At 39.1% G+C, this 26,437-nt stretch overlaps 1 protein-coding gene across 1 annotated transcript in view; it reads left to right on the top strand.

Moving 5' to 3' along the window:
- The window catches only part of eys (eyes shut homolog), a 425,152-nt gene that overhangs the window by 361,628 nt on the left and 37,087 nt on the right, over window positions 1–26,437 (top strand). Inside the window, exon 43 of the mRNA XM_041789003.1 lies at window positions 6,585–6,808. Within this exon, the coding sequence (XP_041644937.1) occupies window positions 6,585–6,808 (224 nt within the window). The remainder of the gene's footprint in view (window positions 1–6,584; window positions 6,809–26,437) is intronic.

Here is a 26,437-nt window from a genome sequence, read left to right as displayed (position 1 = left end):
GTTCTTGTTCTTTTGTTCTTTTTTGTTATATGTGTGGAGCTTATTGTGCTGCTGTCTTGGCCTGGACCCCCATGTAAAAGAGATTTCTGTATCTCATTTGGAATATTGGTCAAATAAAGGTTAAATTAAAAAACAGCATCATTATCATGATTAGATTAACCATATTTTATTAAAGCCAGCCAAACACAGTAGTAGCAGTTGTTTATGAATGAGGAACATGTGCACCTGTTACATTATTTAAGACCATCACACTTAGAAAATGATGTCCTTATCTTACCTGATAATCACAGGCTGGGCTTTTTTTCACTCCGGCTCATTAGTTTGATTAACAACAGCTATATTTGTTATTAAATTAATAATTCTGTTTTCACTTTCAAAGACGCAAAGAGAGGTTCAACCTTCCCACAGGCTCAACATGCCTCCCCCCTCCCCCACCCTCTCTGTGATTTATGGTCTTCTAATTTGAGATGCCAACATGTTTCTCTCTTCCATTTTTCTCTTTTTTTTTCTTATCAAAACATACATTCAAGTATCCTGGCTGCAATTAATTGTACCTGTATTGCAAGTTAGCCTTTGCTTATTTTCCCCTAATACATTTTTATTGATATGCTGAAAAGATACAGTTATTATACAGGTTTTGTTTTAAGTTGTTTAAAATGCTCAGCAACAGTCAAAACAAAATTTAAATAAACATTAGATAAGGATTATATCAACTGTCCTTAAAATACTGGACTTTAGACAGGGGTGTTGAAGTTAACCCCTATCACCACCGACACCAGCACAACAAAAAAAATAAGAAAACAATATTTCAAAGTAAAAATTAAAAAAAAGAACTCTACAAAAGAAAATAACTTTCCACAAACTACCACAAATTTGCACTAACCAAAAGATGCACAATGTTAGAAATTTTATGGCTATATTCACACAAATGATCTCTGATGCACTTTATTAGATAGTTGATTTTTGTTTTAGTTTGATGTGAATGCTCAAATAAACTCTGGTGCAGACTAAAGCTACTGAAAATGTAGTTAAGCTTCTAATGACGTTATTTGTAGTGATGCTACTGCCCAACCCTGGATTTATTGTAGAGATGTAACTTTACCTGAACAACCTGGTTGGAGATCGATCCTCTTGTTCTTCTTGCTAATAAGGAAAGATCAGATTTTACTGTACAGCTCCTCAGTAGCTACTCAGTACTTAAGGTAAACTTAAATTGAGTTCTTTTTACTTTATTTGAGAGGATTTATAGACCAGTACTTTTACTTTTACTTAAATGTATTCCAACGAGAGTAACTCTACTGTTGCATGAGTACAATAGTACTTTTTTCTTCTCTATTAGTTTTACACCTTCCAAAAAGTTCAGCTTTTGTGTCTACAGTTTCTAGGATCATCAGGAGTTTTTTTGTCAAATGTGAGATGAGTCTATGTTTTCCTTTTGGTCAGCGGTGGTTTTGGCCTTTAAACTCTCCCATTGGTGTTGTTTTTTGCCCAGTCTCTTTCTTATTGTTGAATCATGAACTCTGATCTTAACTGAGTCAAGCAAGGCCTGTGGGTCTTTACATGTTAATCCGGGTTCTCTTGTGACCTCTTGGATGAGTCGTCGATGCACTCTTTTAGTAATCTTGGTAGGCCGGCCACTCCTAGGAAGGGTCACCGCTGCTCCAATTTTTCTCCATTTGTGGATAATGGCTCTCACCTTGGTTCTCTGGAGTGCTTTAGCCTTATAAATGGCTTTGTGACCCTTTCCAGACTGATAGATGTCAACAACTCTTTCTCATCTGGTCTTGATGTGTTGTTTATGCGATCTTTGAGCCTACTTCACTTTGACTGACAGAATCGATTTAAAGGATTTCTTGATTCAACACGTCTGGCAGTAATCAGGCCTCTGTGGATAGTGAAACTGAGCTCAGCTTACCCAAAAAAATGTGGTAAATTACAGTTAATTCATGGTTTAACAAGGGGAATTACCTTTTCATATAGGGCCAGGTAGGTTTGGATGTCGTTTTTCCCTTAATTTTTAAATTCATCCTTTAAAAACTGCATTTTATATTAATTACTCAGGTTATCTTTGTCTTATATTGAAATTTGTTTGATGATATGAAACATCCAAGTCTGACAAATGTGCAAAAAATAAGAAATCAGGGTGGGGACAAAGACTTTGATTTCTCCAAAACTGAAAATTATTGTAGAAGAAAGGAAGGGCTTAGCCCTGCAAGCTTACAGATACAATCCTTCCCTGTTTTTGTTACTTTCAGTACTGTCATAGCTTTGTGCTTGGACCTTTTGTTTTTTCGAACAGAAAAATTTCACATTCGTAAAGACACTAGAAGCAACTTAAATATGAGCTCCATACATTACCAAGACAATGACCTATGACAGGTTATGATGTCAGAAATATTCAGTTTTTAGTGTCTTACACCCATCAACAGAAGAGGTTGGTATGTGTCAAGTTCTGGGTCATACTAAAAATGCGGGAGTTCGTTTACAAGCTATAATCAGTACAACCTTTGGTAGCTCAGACTGGAGGTCGACATACAGCAGAAAGAGCAACGTCTTCAACCCAAATAGTCTGTGTGAAATCTGGCGTGTTTCCAGTGTAAAGGCCTCATTTCTGCTTACCAACTATGGCTATTTAAACAAAGCAAGCGTTTACAGCTCTATTACATTTTTCTGCACTTAAACATTTGCCCTGAGACACTGTGTTTTTCTCTATGACCAAGTCAAACTGGCCCACAAGTGTGTACAAGCACCATGTAGAAACTGAATAATGAAACAGAGTCCACTTTCACTGGTGCTTACTTCAGAAAGAGCTCTGAAATCAGCCTCCAGCACTCATGGACTGTGTGTGCTGTTCGTCCACTTACAGAATCATGAATATTGCATGAGTGGGGCTCTCAAATAGACCCTTCTCATAAACATAGTAAACACACTAGAAGGCACCATAAAGCCTTTCCATATCAGCTCATTGTAATCATGCTGCTCCAGTGGCTCATAGCTGGCCGTCTCCCATAAAATCACGCTTTAGCTCATAGTAAAAGTATCCAGACACAGCTGCTTATTTTATTTGAATCTTGGGCTTTGTTAAGGATAGTTTTAGGGCTTTTAACTTACAAACCCTGTCATCTGTGTCTTTTATGGGCTGTCAAATGTGCAGCAGTTATGCCATTTGGAGCCTACACAACGCCAAAAATCACCAACACTAATGTAATCTCACCAAACACCTCCACTCCAGCTGTTTGACACCTTTCCTCCAGCACAAGCATGATGGATGTTACATTTAAGGAACATGCGAGCTGCATAAATTCTCAAGTGACGGTTTAGATTTTGTACCATCTGATGTGAAACTGGAAACGTCAAGACTAAGTGTCATTTGAGTGCTCACTGTGTCAGATCTGCATCCTGTATGAAGGGTTTTTTTCCATAAAGAGGAGGATATCATCAGCGTAACTCTAAATATTTACATCAAAGCTTACATAAAAGACCTCGGTTTAGCACCGAGTCTTTACCACCTGCAGCCATAAGATGTCCTCTAGTGATAGCCTCCCATAACGTCACAATCATATCTGTCAAATACAGAACTACTACCTCTCAATGCATGATAGTGAGACATATATTGTTTAAATCCGACACTGAATTTAATGACTCCTAGTGCTCATATCCGTCATGACCAAATGGGATCATTTTAAGGGCCCATCATAGTAACTTAAAATGGTGAGTACAATCAACCACCTATCACAGCTCTACTCACACATGCACAAAAGTACTGAAAACACAGTCACTGCACTGCTCACATGCTGTCAGGAAACTACAATATGGATTTAATGGAATGAAACTGACAATCGCATAGCATATAGTTAGGACATGGTGGTGTATTTTTTCCATGTGAAGTTTGGGTGAGCTGATGAGAGAACACAGTATTTTCAAACATTCACTGTGAGCATATGTAAGAGGGTTTTAGTTATCATAATGCTAAAATTGGTAATATCTGACAATATGTGACATTGTGTCCTTTTGGCATTGACCATAAAAATGATACAGTTCTGTTGGTTACAAAGGTTGCCCCCTGTCCCTGTCCTCTGCCCCTTGAAGGTCGAGTTATTTTTCTTTAATTGTATTTTTTATACAGCGCCAGATCACAACAGAAGTCTCATAAGGATATCTTGCTTATAGAGCAGGTCTCTACCTTGTCCCTTTATTAAACAAACTACGTACATTTATGTTATTTATCTTGTTTACACAAATGCATGTAATTTCTGAGGTCCTGGTTTTCTGCTTCTTCCATCTAACTTTATGAGCAGAGCTGAGCAAATCCACATGCTCAAGGACCAGAGAGCCCTGCCTTTCAACTCCCCGTGTCAGAGCTGGGGTCACATGTGTCCTGGGATGCTTTGACTCAGTAGTATGAGAGAGTTCTCCAATGCCACTAGTTTATCCACCTTAGTTGTGTATGAACTGATGTCCCGCTTGTTTTACATTCGAGATAGGTAAAAACTGGTAAGGTATCCTATGGGATGGGTTGGCATCATATGATATGGGATGGAATGGGATGGGATGAGATCATATGATATTGGATGGGATGGGTTGGCATGGGATGGTATGGTATGGTATGGTATGGTATGGTATGGTATAGTGTGGTATGCTATGGTTTGGTATGGTATTGTATGGTTTGGTATGGGATGGGATGGGATGGGATGGGATAGTGTGGTTTGGTGTGGTGTGGTGTGGTCTTGTATGGCTCTGTTTGATATGGGATGGGCTGGAATGGGAAGGTTTGGTATTATATGGTGTGGGATGGGATGGGATGGTATGGTATGGCATGATATTGGATGGGATGGGATGGGATCATTTGATATTGGATGGAATCATATGATACTGGATGGGATCAGATGGGATGGGATGCCATGGCTTGACATAGGATGGGATGGGATCATATGATATTGGATGGGATGGGATGGGATGGGAAGGGAATGTTTGGTATGGTATGGTATGGTATGGTATGGTAAAGTATGGTATGGTATGGTATGGTATGGTATGGTATGGCATGGAGTTGCATGGCATATGGTATCATTTCATAGCTAAGTGGTTAGGTATAGAATGATACCATATGGTTTAGTATAGTGTTATATCCTATTGTTTCACATCACATCACACTGTATCATATCAAATCTAGTGTTGCTGATGGTCATGCTTTGTATATCACATTAAGACAAGGACAGGGGCCAACTTGTTTCACCAAGAGAGCCATATTAATTTTTATGGTCAATGCCAAAGGGACACAATGTTACAGATGGTCAGATATTATCAATTTTAGCATGGTGTTAAATGATAGTTCAATGAAAAGAAGAATTTGTTACTATTATGATCGTTTATAATTTACAATGTGGTTCTGAACTCAAGTGCAAATAGAAATAGTTGTTTTAATGGGATGACTGTATAATTAAATCAGTTTCAAACTGCTTTTTCACTGCAGTGAACAATATTGTTACTTATTTTAACATATTTTGGTTGCATATTTATTTTACAAGTTTATTTAGTCAAGTATATGATCAAAAATATAGGAGAAGTGTTCCTGTTTTAATGTTTTCATGAAGATTTTGTCTTTTTTTCTTCAACTTTTTAGTTTATTGACATTTGAAACTGATTTGGGGGCTGCACTGAGTGTGGTGGAGGGCCACATGGGGCTCCTAGGCTGCCAGTTGCCCACCACTGCATTAAGATGACACTTATAATATGAAACAATTTCAAAGTAATATAAAGGCCCTAACAGGTGCTTTAAAGTTAAAATGTAGAAAAGCAGTTGTATTTCATTCACATCAGAGTAAACACATTCTCATCTATTTAATGATGTCATCATTTAAAGATAAGACATTTACCATAAAGCTTTTGTGCCCAAAGCAATAAGAAAACCATCTTAATAGGGACATTTTGTTTTAATCCACAGTCACAGGTTATATTCTTGGACAAATAAGCCGTTATGAGGCTGCTGTGTTGAAATGTTGATTTTTCTTTCATGAAACAATCATCACCCATGGTGCGATTATTTGAGTGTTGTATAAACCTGCTAATAGGCGGAAGCATTCAATATTCATTTTAACAACTGCAGGGTCACAGTTGTGAAGAAAATCTATGTAATTAAGTGCTAATCTGAGACAGTCTTTTGCTCCCTTTTTTATGCACTTCCACTCAGGAAGCAGACACACAATTATACCTCACTTGCTCAGTTGACCGTTATGGTACGATGGGCTGCAAGTTCAAAGAATTTATCTCCATTAATTCTACCCAATTACCTTTCAGATCAAAGAAAACTCACCGCGTATATTTTTATATTTTTCCTCTCTTTTGTTGCATAAGTGAGATGTGAGCAGGACTGGAAAGTGAGAGTTTCTCGCTTGGATAATGCTACAGCTGGAGAGTAGCTGATAATCTCCTTTTTGATCGTAATATACTGTTAAGTTCCCATTAATGTAATGTTAATAGACTCACATACATAAATTAAAATTCTGTTACATCTGCAGAGGAGGTATAGACTGAAAGATTTGATGTGATTTACCAAGTGATGATACTGAGACCACTTTCTTTCACAGGGATCCTTTGGACCCATATTTCTCGGGGATGTTTCGTCCCACTGGGAGGTGCACAATGGGACTACTAAGGGAGCGAGGAGATTCATTGGATGTATCAAAGAACTTCAGGTCAACTCAAAGGAGATTTACCTGATTGGTGAGGCGGTGAGAGGGAGAAACATCAAGAACTGTGACCCGCCTGTCTGCCAGCACCTTCCCTGTAGGAACGGAGGAACCTGTATCAGGTACGGCAGGGTCACCTTTTATACTCATGAAAAATTACTGAGCTACTTTTAAACCTGAAATACATTATCTTTATCTCTAAAATAAAACTTGAAATGTACTTACTGTAGGTTTAATAGAGCTGGATACTGGCAGAGACCTCAGAGTTTGTATTAGAATGGGTCACAATACAACACATATCTTGATACTATGTGAAATTTTACCTAATTGGGTTAAAAAATTTAAAGCAAAGCCAGAAAAAATGTTGTGTTGTTCAGACAAAACGAACTAACTCTGAATTTCTATTACATTTTATTAGAAGTGGGTTTTTGATACCATGGGAATGAAAAACATAGCTCTGGGTTCCCAAAAATAAGACAAATTACTACATAAAAACCCTGGCGTGTGGCTGTATTTTTAGTTGTTGGAATAATTATGCTGTCTTTGGGACAATAATTTATTGATTTGTTCAGCCATCATACGCTCTGTTGTTTTACGAACACTAAAGTCTGCCTTGACTTTCTTTTTCCATGAAGAGGACGAGACTAAAACCCTATAAGCATAGTGTCACCAAGGGACCTCTGGTAGTTTTTAATTATTGTTTGGGACATTTGTGTTTTAATCGTAGTTCTCTTGCAGACTGAATAAGATTGTCCAGGATTTTCCTATATTTTGCTGCATTCATTTTACCCTCCACCTTTGCAAGCTTTTTAGGGCCGGCTTCTGAGAAGCATCCCCATAGCATGATGCTGTCACCACCCACCATTTTGGTCTCATCACAGGAACTTTCTTCCACTTGACCATGGAGTCTTCCACATGCCTTTTGGTGAACTCTAGTCCAGATTTAATGAATTTTCTTTTAAGGTGGCTTTTTCTTTGCCACTCTCCCACAAAGCTTTGGCTGGTGAAGAACCCAGGCAGCGGTTGCTGTATGCAGAGTCGCTCCCATCTCAGCTGCTGAAGCTTTTAACTCCTTCGGTGTCTTGGTGGCCTCTCTCATTTCTTGCACGGTCACTCATTTTGAGGATGGCCTTATCTAGGCAGATTCACACATGTGACATACTCCTTCTATTTCTCAGTGATGGATTTAACTGAACTCTGGATGTTCAGTGCCTTAGATAATTTGTGTACCCATCCTCTGACTTACACTTTTCAATAACCTTTCTCTAAATTGCTTGGAGTGTTCTTTTGTTGTCATGGTGTAATGGTAGCCAGGAATACTGATTAACTAGGGACTGGACCTTCCTGACAAAGGTGTCTTTATACTGCAATTACTTAAGACACATTCATTGCACTCAGCAGATTCCCTCAACATGTCACTCTTATGCATTAACAGATTTTACATCAAAATGGTGCTTTTTGCCATCAGACAGGACGCTATGTTTAGTGGACACCAAACACTACACATCACCACAAACACACGGTGGTGGCAGCATAATGCTGTGGGGGTGTTTCTCAGCAGCTGGCCCTGGAAGGCTTATAAAGATAGAGGGCAAAAAGAATGCAGCTATTGTTTATTGTAATTTTCCTTTGTTAAGACTTAAATGAAAGGACTTTGTTTTTACTAATAATTGACTTAAATATTTTTGAGGTTTGGGTGACAAAAACTATAATGGTTAAAAATTACTAAAAGACATTTTAATCTATGGACTAAAACTAAACTTGAATCAGAATTGCTGCCAAAATTATTACTGCCATGCTGGGGGAATGAGACATTGTAAAGAAGTTGATATTTTTGGACTTGGACCATCAGCTTTTCCTCCAAACTTTCTGCCATTGTTGTCCTCGCTGTTGTGTTGGTTTTGTCACAAAATCCCTTTTGCTACACTGCCTCTTCTGTCCATGTGTATACTGCATCTTGCGTCTGCTAAACATTCATTTTCTAAATTTCTGCACAGCTGAATGTAAAGTAGATGCAGCAAATGCAAGGCAGAGCTGATGTCTTTCCTAATACACAACATGCAAGAAATCATCCACATTGGGGGCACTGCAGCTGAGCTGAGTGTTTACTGGATGTGCCTCCGCTCTGGAAAGCAAAGTTCGTAAAGAGATAAAGTACAACAGGCAAACTTCCATTTACTCTATGTTCATCCTGCTGTTTCCTCCATGCCCATGTAGCTCAGTATGAAGCAAGACTGTCAGAATCAGTGTTTCTGTAGTATGCATATATATTCCAGTTTAAATTGTTTCCACAATCTCTGCAAACATGAATGGAGCTGTGGCTGTGCAGCAGCAGCTTTGAGCACAAACTTACCCACACAGCCCGCTAGTGAAATGACAGTTTTGGCAAAAGCTTGTTTCCCAGCACTAACCATGTCTTCATGCAGGACTGTTAAGTCGTCTAGCTTCTCTTATCAGCGCTGTGCAAATTTTCATGAGGCCCATTGCAGGATAACAGCAGAAAAATGACTTAAATCATTTGTAACTGCAACAAAACATTGGAAACTTATGTATATGAAGCTAACTTAGTTTCATGATGTCATAAAATCTATAATTGATTCATACAAATGCTTATTATTGGTGTTTAACTTTGAAAAGTGCTTGTAAATAACACATGCATGCTAAGTCATCCAAAAATCTGTTAGTTTGAGCATCACAAGGGCTGCAGCTCTGTTGGCCGATACATTTTTCAGCGTTTTTTTTTTTGTATTTTTTTTGAAGTTTGAGTTTTCAGTGATATAGCACTGAACCAATTAAATCTACAACACAAAATCAAATGTGCAGAAACACAAGTGTAGGTGAGAAAGAAACTGCCAGCTGCAGTGTGATAGCGCCTGCTCTCTCAGTCCAGCGTCAGCTCAGTAAGAAGAAGAAATCTTCATCTTCGTTGATCCTTGATCCTTCTGCTCAGTTCAAGCTTTTCAGTCCACCTCCTGACTTGACCTCCGGTTTTTGATTTTGTAATTTTTGACATCTGATGCAGATAACCAACCAAAAGAACACTACTGCTGCCAACATTTTTACTCATTGTTCACACATAGACAAAACAGCGACCCTTTTCCTTTGTCTACGTGCACCGTGCAGCTCAGAGGATGAACAGGTCTGATTGAAATGTTTTTGAAGGGACAAGAGACATTAGGAATTGCTTTTATAGCAACATAGCTGATGGGCACGGTGAGTTCACATCTCTCATGCAACATGCCCAATTCCACATAAACCGTGACTGGCACCACCTTTTAAGTGGACTCTGAGTATGATACACTGTGGACAGGAGGAGAGAGATACAAACATTTTAAAATAATGATCGATGTCCAAATCTTGCTAACATCACCTCATCACTCTGACAACAAAAGACTTTAGCTTAAAAAGTTTCACTTATGAAAGGCTTGTGAATATATTTTCACAAAAAAATATACAGCAGTTCCATATACAGTGCATTCAGGCCGCCTTCAGCTTTTTCAGTTTTGTTATGTTGCATCCTGATGCTACAGTCAATTGAATTCATTTTGGTTCTCATTAATCTAGACTCCATCATGAAAAAGTGAAAACAGACACTGACATAAGTGTTCAGCCCCTTTGAAACAGCAAGTGCAATTTCCCATTTCTCTCGATCGTTGCTAAGATGTTGCTACACCTTGACTGGAGTCCACCTGTGCTAAATTAAATTGATTGGACATAATTTCGAAGGCACAAACCTCTCTATAGAAGGCCTCACTGCTGTTTCATGAGGTCAAAGGAACTGCCTGCAGAGCTCAGAGACAGGATAGTTGCAAGGCACAGATCTGGGGAAGGCTATAAATAATTCTGTTGGAGAGGGGGCAAAGTTCAAGGTGGACAGTAATCACTGCAACACTCCATGATCTGGGCTTAATGGCAGAGTGGCTAGATGGACGCCTCTCCTCAGTGAAAAGCCCCTTTGACTTTTATGTGAAGTTTTTGCAAACTCCAAGCCCACTTGGAGAACTGAATTGATGGCTGTCCTTCCAGAACTTTGTCCCATTTCCACAGAGGATCTCTGGAGCTCAGTCAGAGTGACCATCGGGTTCTTGGTCACCTCTCTTACTAAGGACCTTCTCCCCTGATTGCTCAGTTTGGCTGGGCAACCAGCTCTTGGAGAGTCCTGCCATACTTCTTTCATTTACTAATTATGGAGGCCACTGTGTTCTTGGGAACCTTCAGTGCAGCAGAATTCTTTGTAGCCTTTCCCAGATCTGTGCCTTGCAACATTGCTGTCTCTCAGCTGTACAGGTAGTTCCTTTGACTTCATGACATAGCTGTGAGGCCTTCTATAGAGAGGTTTGTGGCTTCATTGGTGTGTCCAATTCATTTAATTTACCACAGGTGGACTCCAATCCAGGTGTCAATACACCCAAGCTCATCCATCTTACTAAGGCTATTCTCCCTCGATTGCTCAGTTTGGCTGATTGACCAGCTCTTGGAAGAGTCCTGGTTGGGGAAAAAGTGTTTGGTTATGCTGCCCCCTCTGCATGGAATTCTCTTCAGACTGACTTGAAATTGTCTGAATTTATTTCACTTTGAGCGTTTCATTCTGTCTTGAATGACAGACATCGTGAGTTCACCGGACAGTGCCTGTGTTTATAAATTTGTTTCTGAGTCATTTTCCAGCACTTTATCTGCAAATACATGTGCACTTTCAAAAGTACTGTTTGTTTTAACTTATTGTTGTAACCTGTCACTGAAATGTATTATTTATTATGACATGTGCTGCTGACCTCTTGGCCTGGTCGCCCATGTAAAAGAGATCTCAATCTCAATGAGTTTTATCTGGTTAAATAAAGGTTGAAAAGAAAAATGCGCCTACCAAATTATGTCCAATTAATTTAATTTACCACAGGTGGACTCCAGTCAAGGTGTAGAAATATGTCAGCAATGATCCAGAGAAATGGAACCTGAGCTGAGTGTAGATTAATGAGAATAAAAATAAATTAAATTTACTGCATCATCAGGCTGCAACATTAAATAAAAGAAAGTGAAGGGGGGTCTGAATAATTTCTGAATGCATTGTAAGCTACATTTTTGCTTGGTGAAATTATGTTGCTGAAATGAAAGCATGCATTGACAAGCTACAGGCTCTGCAAAAACATATCTGGTGTGCAACTGCCTTCAATCTTATTTTCATCTTCATTTTCAGCCATGAATCCCTTCTCCGACAGGAAGCAGAATGGGAGAGGATGAGCATGGACCTGCAGCAGACAGATTATGCACACTAGAGCCAATTCTATGATCTGTCAGCTTTCGTCAGTACATTTTATTCCTTCATGATCTGAGATAACCTGGCATGCCAGATGGATTTGTTTCACACATCCTCTGGTAAACCACTCATAGACAGCATATCGGAAAGGGCAGAGCCTTTGAGAAAAACTCAGAGGGTGATTGGATGAACGTTCTGTCTGTCATCTTTACGGGCCAATCAGAGCAACAAAATACATGATGTAGCCGCTACGGAGCTGTGCTCCTACCAAGGCACAAAACTCCATAGAGAACGACATACCATGGCGAATGTAGACATGACAGTACACGACTTTTGTCGGTTTTGAAAAGAAAACAACTCACTGCTGTTCTTTGTTCTTTGTACTGCCTCTCACTCCTGATTGGTCCTGTCACTTTCTAACCGGGCCCAAACTGTTCAGACAGGAGCTTTGCAAGATGGATTGGCCAGTGAGAAACACGGAAATGGGCGTATCCATCTGCTTTGCAAGGTTAGATCTAAGATTGTCCTTTCTCAGAGCTTTAGGGTCAAGCGTACTGAGATCTGGAACCACTGTGATGATGCTGATGGTCTAAAGACATTTTTTAAAATTCAGATGCATCTCAGCTGAAACTCTAGGGTTTCATGAAAGTATAGAGTCCCTTTCCCTCTTATTGCCTTGTTAAGCTAATCCCTAAGGTGAGGCGAGCCCCTCACTCTCGGCTGGATATCCAAAGATAAGTTCTTCCTTGATCTTTATCTACTCCAGCTTATCAGATTACTATCACAGTCCACTTACCAGCAGTTTTCTCTGTCATTTTAAGTTTACATTAACTACATATGATGCTCTATCACCTCAGGTAGTACAGGAAATTATAACCTTCATTGTCTTATGACTCCATAACTTAACAAGAGCTTTTATTAAACAGGTAATGGAACAGGGCACCGTGAACACTGGAGTATGAATGACTCCAAGAATACCAATTAAGAGCCGGTGGCATTGTGGTCACATTAGCTTGTCATGTGTGAAACAGCAGGCCTTGCAATTATGGCTGTGATGAATACGTGTTCATGCACTGAGCTCCTGAACCATACAGCATGCCGGGGTCACTGGGAGTTCACAGAGCACGTTTTCTTCCTGATAGTTTCCCTGGATTTCATCGACATGTTTTAATAGAATGAAAGAGGGTTTTGATTTGGTTTCAGCTGGGGTGAAATTGTCGCTGTACATCCCTGTTTTTGGGGGTTTTCTGTTCATTTCAGCATGTAGGAATATCAATTTTAAACCGGGGGGATAAAGGCTGCGGTGTGTGGGCGATACATACATATTAGGTATTAAAGTGACATCAATGTGAAAAGCCTGGCAGTGTGCACCTAAGGACTATGGCCTTTTTATTCTTCAGTGGCAGCTCTGTGATGCTGGATAAGTGTGTCATTTATAAACCTCAGCCGTGGCTTTCAGAAGCACGTCTTAAACTGAGCGCAAATACAGCAGATGGAAAAGTAAGAGCCGATAGTTTCCAAGAAGTGCAAACACTCAGGCTGTGAGAATGTAGAAGTTTCTTAGAACAAACAGGAATCGCAGGAGTGAGAAAAGAATATTTCATTAAAGAAAAACGTGCACAGGTGTATTTAGACAGTCAATACGACACAAAGAGACTTTACAAAGAGAACTTTTGAGTTGCCATCCTATTTCTGATTTTTAAAAATGCCATTGTACTTAATATATTCTAACGTAGTACAGATAAGCATCTGATTCAAAATGTTACATGAAGAACAAAGCCCTGAATTGCTTGGTTTGGCATTAAAATCCTGTTATATTCACATGTATTGGGCTTATTATGTTGTACTTTGCACTGCACCGCTGGTGAGAACTGCATCTCGTTTTTATTGTGTATATGCATACACAATGTAAAATGACAATAAAGGAATCTTGAATCTTGAATCTTACTATGGGAGCAAAGCAGGATCTGCAGGGTTTTAAGGATTTGAGATGATTTTATTGAAACCAGTAATGTTTAAATGAAGACTAGGGCTTATACATAGTTTTTAATACTAAGGATTTCACCCTGGCTCTGCTTCCTCTGTCCTGTTTCTATGGAAGTAAGTAAAGCATGTTAAGTCTATTTAATATAATACATTTCAACAAGCAAGCCACAAAGAGCTTTAGAAAACATCATAAAAGAACAACAGAAGTTTGTACAATGAAAACACAGAAATAGCACAAGTGTAGAGAATCACATCAAGAGGTCAGAAGCCGATTTAAAGAGAACAATTTTCCTCTGCTTTTTTCCCTCTTATCCTGACTTTTCTCTTCTATTTTGTGTTCCCGCTGTCATTCTTTCTCATGTGTATTGTTAGAACCAGGAATAGATTTTTTAATCTTTTATTCTGGGTTCAACTAGCAGGGCTTTTCACAGCCGTCAGCCAAACAGCCACTTAATTACAGCCTGCTGCTATGTTCCCATTGTTGACTTAAAGGCACAGTACGTAAGCTGTTACCAGGGGCTTCAATCAAAAAAATAACAAAATACACTATGGACGAAAGTATTTGGCCACGCTAATTAATTATTGAATTCAGGTGTTTCAATTAGGCCTGTTGCCACAGGTGTATAAAACAAAGCACCTAGCCATGCAGTCTCCATTTTCAAAGGTTTGTGAAACAGAATGGTTCATTCTGAAGAGCTCAGTGACTTCAAGTGTGGTACTCTGATGGATGCCACTTTTGTGATAAGACTGTCCATGAAATTCGTCCCTGCTGGATATTCCACAGTTATTAGAAGGTGGAAGCGTTTAGGAACAACAGCAACACATACCATGTAAAATCACAGAGCGGGGTCAATGACTGCAAAGGGACATGGTGCGTAATATTTGCCAGCGCTGTGCTGATTCCATACCTGAAGAGTTCAGAACTTCCACTGACATTAATGTAAGCATAGAAACTGCAGCAGGAGCTGCATCGCACTTCTCTGTTTGGCAGTCAGATGTGTGAGTCTGGGTTAGGCAGATGCCGGGAGAAAGTTACCTACTACACCGTGTACCTGAATGCACTGTGTTAACTGTGTTTGGTGCAGTGTTAATTTTGGCAGCTATTTTTAATTTTTGTCTTAGTCTTTGGATGAAATGTCTTTTAGTTTTAGTCTTATTTTAGACATTTCTACCCTTTTTAGTTTAAGTCTAGTTTTAGTCAATAAAAGTCTTCACATTTTAGTCTTTACTTTTAGTCCATGTATTTATTTTCTTGCTTAAATCTGGTACCAAATCATGGCACTGTGTTCTATGCACTCTACCAAAACTGGGGTCCCTGCTTTCTACAGCTGAGAGGCAGAATAGATACAGTTGCACTGTTTTTTGACAGATTTACCCACAGTGGAGAAATATCACGGATTTTGAATGTCCAACGAAAACTACATTACATTTTAGTCTAGTTTTAGTCATCTTGACAAAAACTAAATTTACTTTTTGTCTGTTTTAATCATCACAGATCTATTTTTGTTAGTCTTAGTCTAGTTTTTGTCATGGAAAAAAAGGCTGTCGATGAACATTTTTAGTCATAGTTTTAGCCGACGAAATTATCACTGGTTAGGTGAGGATGGATAATGGTATGAGGCTGTTTAACAAAGTTTGGGCTAGGCTGCTTATCCTCCAGTGAAGGCCAATCTTAGTGCCTCAGCATACCAAGACATTTTGAGCAATGCAGTAGTTCCAACCTTGTGGAAACAATTTGGGAAAGGCCTTTTTCTGTTCTAGAAGGACTTTGCCCCTGTGCACAAGGCAAGGACTATAAAGACATGGTTTGATAAGGCTGGTGTTGAGGAATGTTTTCCCAACATCTGCCAAATCCAGACTCATCCATCTGACTGCCAAATAGAGAATCTGATGCTTGGCATTGGACTTGGTGCTGTGAGGCTTGCATGCAGCTGCTCCCACCTCATGGTTTTTGTGCTCACATTAATGCTAGGGGACATTCAGAAGACTTCAGCTTCAGAATCAGCAGTGTTAGCACTTTTACCCACCATGCAATTTAGCAGTCGTTGCTCATTTACGTGGTCTCCCGCTTCGTGGCCGAGTTGCTGTTGTTCCTAAACGCTTCAGCTTTCTAATAATATCACTTACAGTTGGCTGTAGAATATCCAGCAGGGATGAAATTTCAGCAAAGGTGGCATCCATCACTGTGCTATTTTGAAGCCACTGAGCTCTTCAGAACAACCAATTTTACACCACAGATGTGTGTAAATGGAGATTGCATGACTAGGTGTTTGATTTTATACACCTGTGGCAACAGGCATGATTGAAGCACCTGAATTCAATAATTGACAGGTGTGGCCAAATACTTTTGTCCATATACCGTATGTATGACAGTAACATTTTTAATAAGAAACCAAGAAATCAGCACCCTTTTAGTTAGTGATTTTCACATCTGTGTCACGTATTTTTTCTTGCAGGTTTTCTAGTGTTTTTATTTCATATTAAAGTATCAAAACTGTTCTCCAGCATTTAAAAGACAGTTCAGTGAGGTTGTATGATGTACTTGCAATACAAACAAGTAATCCCGGATGAATCCTTGACCACCAAAAATGAAAAAGGGTTGCAGTTCAGCAGCTAAATGATCCGCTTCAATATCGTTGCTGCTTTTTGGCACTGATGTTGAGACCTAGGATAATGAGCCAACCAGTCAATTGGCAAGCCATAAATTCAAATAATCTGCTGAATGGAGCCATGGGAAACTACAGAAACAGTAGATAACTATGAATGGTACCTCTCTGTGACGGATAGGAATGATTGGTAGTTCATTTGGTTCAGTTTTCACCAGGTTTTTTCCCCCTTATTGAAGTTAAATCCCCAAATAAACACGTAAATCACAAAAATAGCTCACATTTGTTACTGAGCTGAGGAAGGATATACTTTCAAACACACACACACACACACACACATAGGCAGAGCACACAGACTCTCTTCTTGTTAATTGGCTGCAGTAGAGACGGTGCTTAGCTCGCTCTGTGATGGTCCAGCTTCATTGGCACACAAACCTCCACTTAACAGCGAATTCTCCAGATGCTTCTCTGCCTCCAAGAGTTCTTAACAAAGAAAGTGAACCCAATTTTATCTTAATCAGAGCCCCAGCTATAGCTGTTTCAAAGTACCTATAAAATAACCCAAGGTCCAAGAAACAATTATTTTAATTTAGCATAAGAAACAAACATAGCTTCTGCCCTGTGTGTGATTACAGTCCCTTAAGAATACTTCCAGAGAAAACTTGCTCATTATGGAGTTTACTGCATTTGTGTCTTTGAATTTTGGAGGACGGGTGCATTCAAAACAGCTGTGGGATGTTGTTTTTTGGCTAGGTTTGTTATATTTATTCATATGCACATTTTCCTGTTTAAAAATGAGATTCTGTATAACCTTGACATACTTAGAAGCAGGATGGAACAATTATGTAAGTATTGAAATTACTTGGAGAAGAGTCTCAAACCTAAAGCAAGAGGAAAATCTGTTGATTTTTTCCTTTAGATCAGATCTATGATTCCAAATGTCGGCCCATGGAGGTCAGCGAAATCATGGTCTATTGCAAAGTTAATCTGTGATAACTGTAATTCATATTTCACTGGAATAGTAATACTTATCAGAGAAACAAAATATACATTTTATTTATCTGTGCTGTAGGACAATGTAGACTTTACCAAAATGTAACCCCCTTAAACAGAATTACCTTTTATGGTAATGTTAATAATGTGGCTGGCACAAAGAACTAAACCACTTAGAAAGTAAGACTTCATAGCTAAGCTACGGTGTACACAAATGTAAAAATGCCAAATGACAAAGAAGAGGGAACTGTGACAACAGTTAGAGGTGGCGAAAAATGGTGCAAAAATGGCTCGATGAATTAGTGGAAACTGGCAAAAACTGGCAAAGGAGGCAAAATGTTTCAAAAAAGACAAAACAGCAGTTGAAAAGGGGTTAAAGTGTGAGAAAAAGTGGCCAAAATTGGTAAAGAAAAAAAAAGTGTCAATAAATGCTGCAAAAATGGCTGGATTAGGTAGTGAAAAGTGGCAAACACTTTAAAACCTGGCAAAGGATTCAAAAATGTTTAAAAAATGGCCAGTTAAAGTACTGACAAAAATTGGAAAAACAGGCAAAAATTGGTTTAATCGGGCAAAAAAATGTTTAAAAAGTGGCCATGTTAAGAAGCGAAAGGTCAGAAAGTGTCAAAAAATGATTAAAAGTGCATGCTTCAGAAAAGGCTGGATAAAGAAGGGAAAAGGATTTAAATGAGGCCAAAAGTTGGCAAAAAGGGGTAAAAGTGGCAAAGATGTTTAAAAAGGCCCAGTAAAGAGGTGAAAGGGATCAATAAGTGGCAAAACTGGAGAAAAAAAATGGTCATGTCAGGAAGCAAGAAGGGGTTAAAAGTGGCAAAAAAAATGTGAAAATTGGTTGAGACTGGCAAAAGTGTAGCAAAAAGACAAAATAGTCATTGAAAAGGGTTAAAGAGTGAGAAAAAGTGGCAAAAATTGGTTAAATTGGCGATAAATGCTGTAAAAATGGCTGGATTAAGTAGTGAAAAGTGGCAAACACTTTAAAACCTGGCAAAGGATTCAAAAATGTTTCAATAACGGCCAGTTAAAGTACTGAAAAGAGGTTCAAAGTTGGCAAAAAGAGGCAAAAATTGGTTTAATTGGGCCAAAAATGTTTAAAAAGTGGCAATGTTAAGAAGTAAAAGGTGAAAAAGAGTCAAAAAATTGTTAAAAGTGCAAGTTGCAAAAAAGGCTGAATAAAGAAGGGAAAAGGATTTAAATGAGGCGGAAAATTGGCAAAAAGGGGTAAAAGTGGCAAAGATGTTAAAAAACCCAGGCCCAGTAAAGAAGTGAAAGGGATTAATATGTGGCAAAAACTGGAAAAAATGTGGCAACGATGGTCAAGTGAAGAAGCAGAAAGGGGTTAAAAGGTGGCAAAAACATTGTGAAAATTGGTTAAGACTGGCAAAAGTGTTGTAAAAATGGCTAGATGAAGTCAGGAAAAGGGGTTAAACAAGGCAAACTGGCAAAAAGGTGTTCAGTGTGGCAAAAAATGTTCCAAAAGGCCCTGTCAAGAATTGAAAGGGATTAATAAATTGAAAAAATTGAAAATATTGTGCAAAAATGTCCATGTAAATTAGCAAAAAGAGGTTTAAAAGGTGACCAAAAAAGAGCAAAAAGTGGCCAAAATGGGTTAGACTAGCAAAATGTTGCAAACTGGCAAGATAAGTAGTGAAAGGGGTTAAAAGTGGCATAAATGTTCCAAAAACAGCCAGGCAAAGAAGGGAAAAGGGGTTAAAAGTGGAAAAACTTGTTTAAAAGTGGTCAAAATGTTTCAAAAACAACTAGATACAGTAGTGAAAAGTGGCAGAATTTGGTTAAGATGGGCAACATTTTGGAAAAATAGCCAGATAAATGAGGAAAAATGGGTTCAAAAGTGGCTGAAACTGGAATAGAGGGTTTAAAGTGGCAAAAATGTTTCAAAAATGTCCTGTTAAAGTAATGAAAAGTTGTTAAAAGGTCACAAAAAGAGGCAAAAAGAGGTTAAGACCAGCGATGTTGTACATACTGAGTAAACACTTTTTTTGTCCATATAAAGTAAACCCACTTTAAAATTATGAGTATAGCTTCTTTTAAAGAGTGTTTCAATAAAAATTATACCCACTTCTGTACACACCACTGGTTAAGACTGGCAAAATGTTGCAAAAATGTTAAATCAATTTGTGAAAATGGGTTAAAAGTGGAATACAGTGGCATAAATGAGCAAAACAGGGTTCACTTTTCAGGTCCAAAATGAAGTAACAGCCAGAATGCTAGCAACAGTGCTACTGATCCAACACACATGCACTGATATCATGAATAAATCACTCCTGGGGAAGGCCCAGTTGCTGGGTTTGTCAGCAGCCCAGCCAATTCTTTTGGCAGGCCTGCTCCAGATAATAATAACATCATTAAATACAAGAGAGAACAACAGGTCAGTGAATTTCTGCACTAAAATCTTGATTTAATGTGTAGATTCACTGGAAACCTAAATTAGAAACCAGCCTTCTGACTGTGCAGCGACATCAAGGTTTCATCACATCTGCTGCACGTGTCCGTGAAAACAGCTGAAGCAGGTGAGGAGAAACATGAAGGATCAGTACTTAATATTGATTTACACTGCTCTAACATACATTAATCAGCTGATTGAATAATTATCCATTCATTATCTGTACCCCTCATTCCCTTCAGGGTCACAGGTGGGGTCCTATAGCCAGGTCTCAAGTCAGTCACAGGGCTGTCATGTAGAGCCAATCAAACATTCACATTCCCACCTACCAGCAAATCAGAGTCACCAATTAAGCTAACGAGCACATCTTTGGACTGTGAGGAAGAACTCATGTCTCTTAGGCTAGCTTCTTATGTCCTAGCTACAGGTGGGGGTATCTGGATCTGTAATACACAGGAACATCAGATAAATCTCAGGTTTCATGTTTAGGTTTTCTGCTTCAGACCAATGCTGTAGCATATAGGGCTGTGTAACCCTGGTTAGGTGTTTGATTTTATACACTTGTGGCAGCAGGTCTGATTGAAACACCAGAATCCAGTAATCAACAGGTGTGGCCAAATACTTTTGTCCATATAGTGTTTGTTTTGAAGATGGTGATCCAAATAAGATCCGCCTACACAGTCATGAACATGTTCTTTTTTAAATGAAATATGTAGATTAGTGATCCAGGGTTGCTTCCAGTCATGAAGGTTTATTTTCACACTGATTTTTTCTGGATTCAAATGTGCCTCAGCTTTGATTTTATTCATGTGCATTTTTTCAGTTTCAAGCCAAATTTCCGAGGCTTTAAGGAAAGTTCATTTTAGGTTCATGAACACTGTTCACCATCTCCATCTGACAGCGCTGAATAAAAATAACTGTCACTGAAAATAATCAGGATGATTTTGTGGAGGCTGCTCAAGTATATTTTTTGTTGGCAACAGATTCCTTGAAAAGACCAAAACCAACACAGCAGTCTGTCCCTCAGTACTCTCCCATCTCTCTCTGCATTCTTGTGGCCCTCAGTCTCAAGCTGATCGTTCGCAGTACAGACGTAAATCTTCAATAAGATATAAAACTGTAGTAAAATGTCTCACAGTGTCCCTGGGCAGAGCTGGGCGCTGTAGCTGTAGCAGATCTGATTGAAAAGGAAAGAAAATGTTGCATTTGGTTGGGATGTTGAACTTCACAGAGCATCATTATTGAATATGACTCTGTTGTTTTTTCATTTTGGCACAATTTTCTTTGCAGAATTGTTTTCATTCAGCCACATTGGAGAGTTTTCCAGCATAAACAGCCTGTTTAATCTCATGCCACAACACCAACCAGATTTAAGTCCAGACTCAGATTAGGCCACACCAAAACTATAATTTTTTAAGCCACTCAGAGGTGGACTTGTTCGTGTGTTTCGGATCATTGTCTTTCTGCATAACTCAAGTGTACTATGGCTTGAGGTCACAAACTGATGGCTGGACGTTCTGCTTCAGAATTTCAGAATTCATAGTTGCATCAATTATGGCAAGTCGTCCAGGTCTTGAAGCAGCAGATTAGCCCCAGACCATCACACTGCCACCAACATGTTGGACCGGTGGTATGATGCTGTTTTTGTGAAGTGCTGTGTTAGTATTACTCCAGATGTGACAGGACACACACATTCCAAAAAGTTCAACTTTTGTCTCATCAGTCCACAGAAGGTCTCAGGGATCATCAAGAGTTTTTTGTCAAATTTCAGACGAGCCTTTGTGTTCTTTATGGTCAACAGTGGTTTTGGCCTTGGAACTCCCCCATGGATGCCATTTTGCCCAGTCTTTTTCTTATTGTTGAATCCTGAACTCTGACCTTAACTGAGGCCAGTTAGGCCTGCAGGTCTTTAGATGTTGCTCTGGGTTCTTTTGTGACCTCTTGGATGAGTCAACGGTGCGCTTTTGGAGTCATTTTGGCAGGCCAGCCACTACTGGGGAGGTTCACCACTGTTCCAAGTTTTCTCCATTTGTGGATAATGGCTCTCACCATGGTGAAAGCTTGAGAAATGGCTTTGTAATCCTTTCCAGTTTGATGGATGTCAGTGACGTTGTTTCTCATTTGTTCTTGAATGTCTTTAGATGGCGCTATGATGTGTTGTTTAATGAGATCTTGTAGCCTACTTCACTTTGTCAGGCAGGTTCTATTTCAGGGATTCTGGATTCAACAAGTCTGGCAGTAATCAGGCCTGGGCGTGGTTAGTGAAACTGATCTAAGCTTTTCAAAAATATGGTCAATTCACAATTTGACAAGGGGGGTCAGGTACTTCTCACACAGAGCCAGGTAGGTTTGGATGGCTTTTTTCCAGTCATTAAAAACTGCATTTTGTATTTATTCAGGTGATTGTTGTCTAATATTGAATTTTGTTTGATGATCTGAAACATTTAAGTTTTACAAAAATGCAAAAAATTAGAAACCAGGATGAGGGCAAATACTTTCAGGGCCTTCTTGACTGAAAATTTTTAGATTTGCAGGAGTGCATGTGTGAAAATCGGGTTGCATGCAGCTTTTATGTTAACTTCACTGAAAGTCGTCAATGAGAGAGAAGAATTTTTGGCTTTGGTTTTGAATAAAGCACCATATAAGTGAAACCAGATCTGAGTTGGTACAAATGTCTCAATCTTGATAGAAGACACAAGATATAATTTGTAAAACAGTGCAGCTATCTACAGAGAGCATATAGTTCTGAACCTAAAAAGACATATGTAGGGAAGTGGTTTTTCTTTGGTCATGAACAAAGAAAAAGTAAGCTGGGCCGAGCTTCCGATACTTGATTGTATCTTATTAAGTGTTCTGTTCAGGTCCTTTTTGTGGAGAACATTGTGATCAGATTAGGAAAGCTGTTCTCTTCCAGTGAGGTGTTAGACTTCCTAAAGACTAAAGACACTAAAGACAAAAAAAAAATCACCTTGTTTATTCTCTGTTACGTTCATCCATCACTATCCAGTCGTCAGTGTGCACTTTGACTCCACTTTGTTGATGTTTTACCGTCTTTTGTTCATCTCTGATTTCCTTGCCCATTTGTTTTGATGTTATTAATTTATTCAGACACTCCTGCATCAGTTTTGGTTCCAACAGCTATTCAGATCAACATATTTCCTGTTTTTTTATTCTTTCCAAAGCGACTTCTTTTATTTGGTTCGATCACAGCTTGCCAAAGCCTGCCAGCATGCACTCAAAGTATTGGATATGTTCACAGAGAAATATCAGTCATTCAGTCAGGGGCTGCAGAAACAGACAGCTAATTTTACCTAAAATGGGGTTTTCATATCTTTGTGTCAGTCTGTCCAATTAAATATATTTATGCGAAACTAGAGCTGTTGCTCTGTGGTTTTATGCTGGGTTTTAGCAGGGTAAAAATTGCTAGATAGTGAAATTGCAGTGTTAGCTATTCTTTAAATATGATGCCACACCATAGCTGAGAGCTCAAGATGGGGGGCAAGATGTGATTTCTGCATAGAGGTGCTACAAAAAGGCCATGTTTCGAGCAGTTTACAACTATGCCAGGCATTAAAAGTGCAAAACTTAAAACATTCTTAATTCTTAAGTTACATTTGTCTCCTGAAAGAGGAGAAATATTCAGGCAAAAAAAAAGTTTGAAATGCTCTCAGAGAAACTGCAACAGGCAAGGATTACAAGCCTAAAGTGGTATTTTAATTGTGAGAAAGTCACATTAGAATACTTTGGCATGATTTTATGGTTGAAATCTTTGAAATAAACAAATGCTGTTGAAATTTTTCATTTTGAAGTCAGTTAACCTTGCAAAGCAGATGGATTCACCCGTTTCCATGTTTCTCACTGGTAAATCCATCTTGCAAAGCTCCTGTCTGAACAGATTGGGCTCGTTAAGAACGTGACAGGACCAATCAGGAGTAAGAGGCAGTACTTTCGGGCATGGCGGACTCAGGATGCAAGCAAGCTGCAGCAAGAGACCAGTGCAATTATGGCAGAAGATATTAGCGTGGATGCTGCAAAAGTGCCAGTGTTGTCAGAACTTGATAACATTTCTTTGTTAAAAGAAGAACAAAGAACAGCAGTGAGTTGTTTTCTTTTCAAATACCACAAAAGTCGTGTACTTACATGTCTACAGTCGCCATGGTTCAAGTTATGCAGCTCTCTATGGAGTTTACTCCTCAGTAGCGGCACACACCTACGATGTCAGGTGTTTTGTTGTTCTGATTGGCCCGTAAAGATGTGGCAGACAGAACATTCATCCAATCACCCTCCAAGTTTTTTTCAAAGGCTCTGCCCATTCTCAAATGCTGTCTATGGGAGGTTTTCTGGATGGATGTGTGAAACAAATCCATCTTGCGTGTCAGGTTGCAGGAAAGTGCAACAATGTTTCAATTTGAGCCCCAAACTGAACCGAATTCCTCCAAACTATCAGGTGTGAAAACGGCCTTAGTCAGAGAGCGAGGACTGTTGCGTCTAGAACTTTTCACATGATTGTACAAGTGTGATGTAAGCAGATAAAATATAGCCTTATACATGAGGACATGTCGATGATTTTACTTAGTGGTTAAAGAAGGCCACCCAATACAATGGAGGACTTTTTACTGGTAATGAACCTCAGTGCTTGTGGTGTACTGCATTTACAAATTTAAGGTACTGGGAAGATGCATAAGGTTACAGAACACCAGTGTAGTCAATCAGAGGCATAAAAGTGGTGGCAAAGCCTGAAGGAAATCCTGTTTCTTGTTATGCATTCTAAAGCAAGGGAAATATACGAGGCCAAATGATTTTGACTGTTGACTTCTTATCAGCTCACCCTTTAGTCTGAGTTGACATTTGTGCGAAATTTGAGGAAAGTCTCTCAAAGTATTTTGGAATATTGCCCCCAAGTACAGGATAATATGATATCTGAAGACCTAGACCTTTAGTCTTGACCCCCATATAAAGTCCTCTGTTCAGTCCAAATGGACATTTGTGCAAATTTTGATGAAAACCCCTAAAGTCCTCTTTAAGTTTTGCATCTACAAGTAAGTGATGAAAATGAGACCAATGACCTTAACCTTAAGATATCTATTGATTGTGGCACAGTAGAGTTGGTTTGGTGGTGGGCCTTGACCTTTGGCCTTTAATTTACAGTCTATTAAGTCATCACTGAGTTAGAGTGGGCATCATTGCAGAGTTTTTGTGAAAAACCTTGAAGTGTTCTAAATATTTCATGCCACATAGCCCAGTTATGGACAAATGGACTGACAACCAGAAAACAGAATGCCTCTGGCCCTAGCTATTGCCTGGTTGGAAGCATGACAATATTGGCCTTTAAAGAGACTGGTTACATGGACAGCTGACTGTACCTAAACTAAAGTCTTTTTACCTTTGTTTCAGTCTGATTGAGTCCTTTCTGCAGAGAAGAAAGCTAAATAATTCTAATTCATCAGAGATGTGGAGGCCAGACATTAGATTCATAAAGGGGCAATGCTTTTACAAGATTCCCCCCCTTCAGAGAGTGCAACAGAAGTTTAGATAAGACTTGCATTAATACACCGGTGCATTGGAAAAGTTTAGAGTCTAAACATGTGCATTTACTTTTAAAGTGTTCGAGAGAGGCATAGCTTTCTGCAGAGTGCAGTGTGTTCCAGGTTGGACCGCAGAGATAATGTTTGATCCCTTGAGAAAAGTTCCCATCATGCTTTATGCTTCCATTCTAAAGGATTTTATTTCAAGTACCATCTGAAGTAAGCCTTTCTATGGCTGACTGTTTCAAAAGCCTCTGTGAGGGAAACTTACCAGACATCACCCGTCTTCACCGCCAAGGAAATGTTTGCGAGGCTGCCTGGAAGAGGTCGGGAAAAATCGAACAGCCGTCTGCTAAAACAGGCTCCTGAGTGCTGCAGGTGAATGTCATGAGTAAATTCCACTTCATCCTGTTTGCTCAGTAAGATTCAGATGTCAAATTATTGAGTCGGGAGATTGCAGTCTTTCAAATGATTATCCTCCCACCCACTAAGATTCCCACTGTCCGTCTGCAGGGTCCAATTGGCTGTTTACAGCACTGGAATGCAAATGGTGTCTCAGTACCAAAGCTTTCCTTTTCTTTTCTATAAATAAAATCTGCAAAACCCACTGCTTCTTTTTATTTTAACAAAGGATGAAATGGGCTAAATGCTTTCATCCAGAGAACTGAAGACTGCAGAGCCTCATCAGTGCTTTACTGTGGAACAGTATTTGCATATCAACAAGCACTTGAAAAGAAAGTTCTGTAAATAACTTATGAAGTATGAGAAATGCATGTAGAAATGCATGCACAGACTATTGTTCCAGCCAACAAGGGTATCATAAATTATCATTTTATCTAGTTCTCATTAAACTTTGAATGTATTCAACTTTCATTATTCATCCAGCCTTTAGTGTGATGTAGTCTTTGAATGACATTGGATACAGCATGTACTAACTTTGTGCATTTGTGATTAAATATTCTGATTAGTTGGCA

The sequence above is a fragment of the Cheilinus undulatus genome, linkage group 6 (genome assembly GCF_018320785.1).
Source record: "Cheilinus undulatus linkage group 6, ASM1832078v1, whole genome shotgun sequence".
Taxonomy (NCBI): domain Eukaryota; kingdom Metazoa; phylum Chordata; class Actinopteri; order Labriformes; family Labridae; genus Cheilinus; species Cheilinus undulatus.
This window is presented reverse-complemented; position numbering and strand designations above follow the sequence as displayed.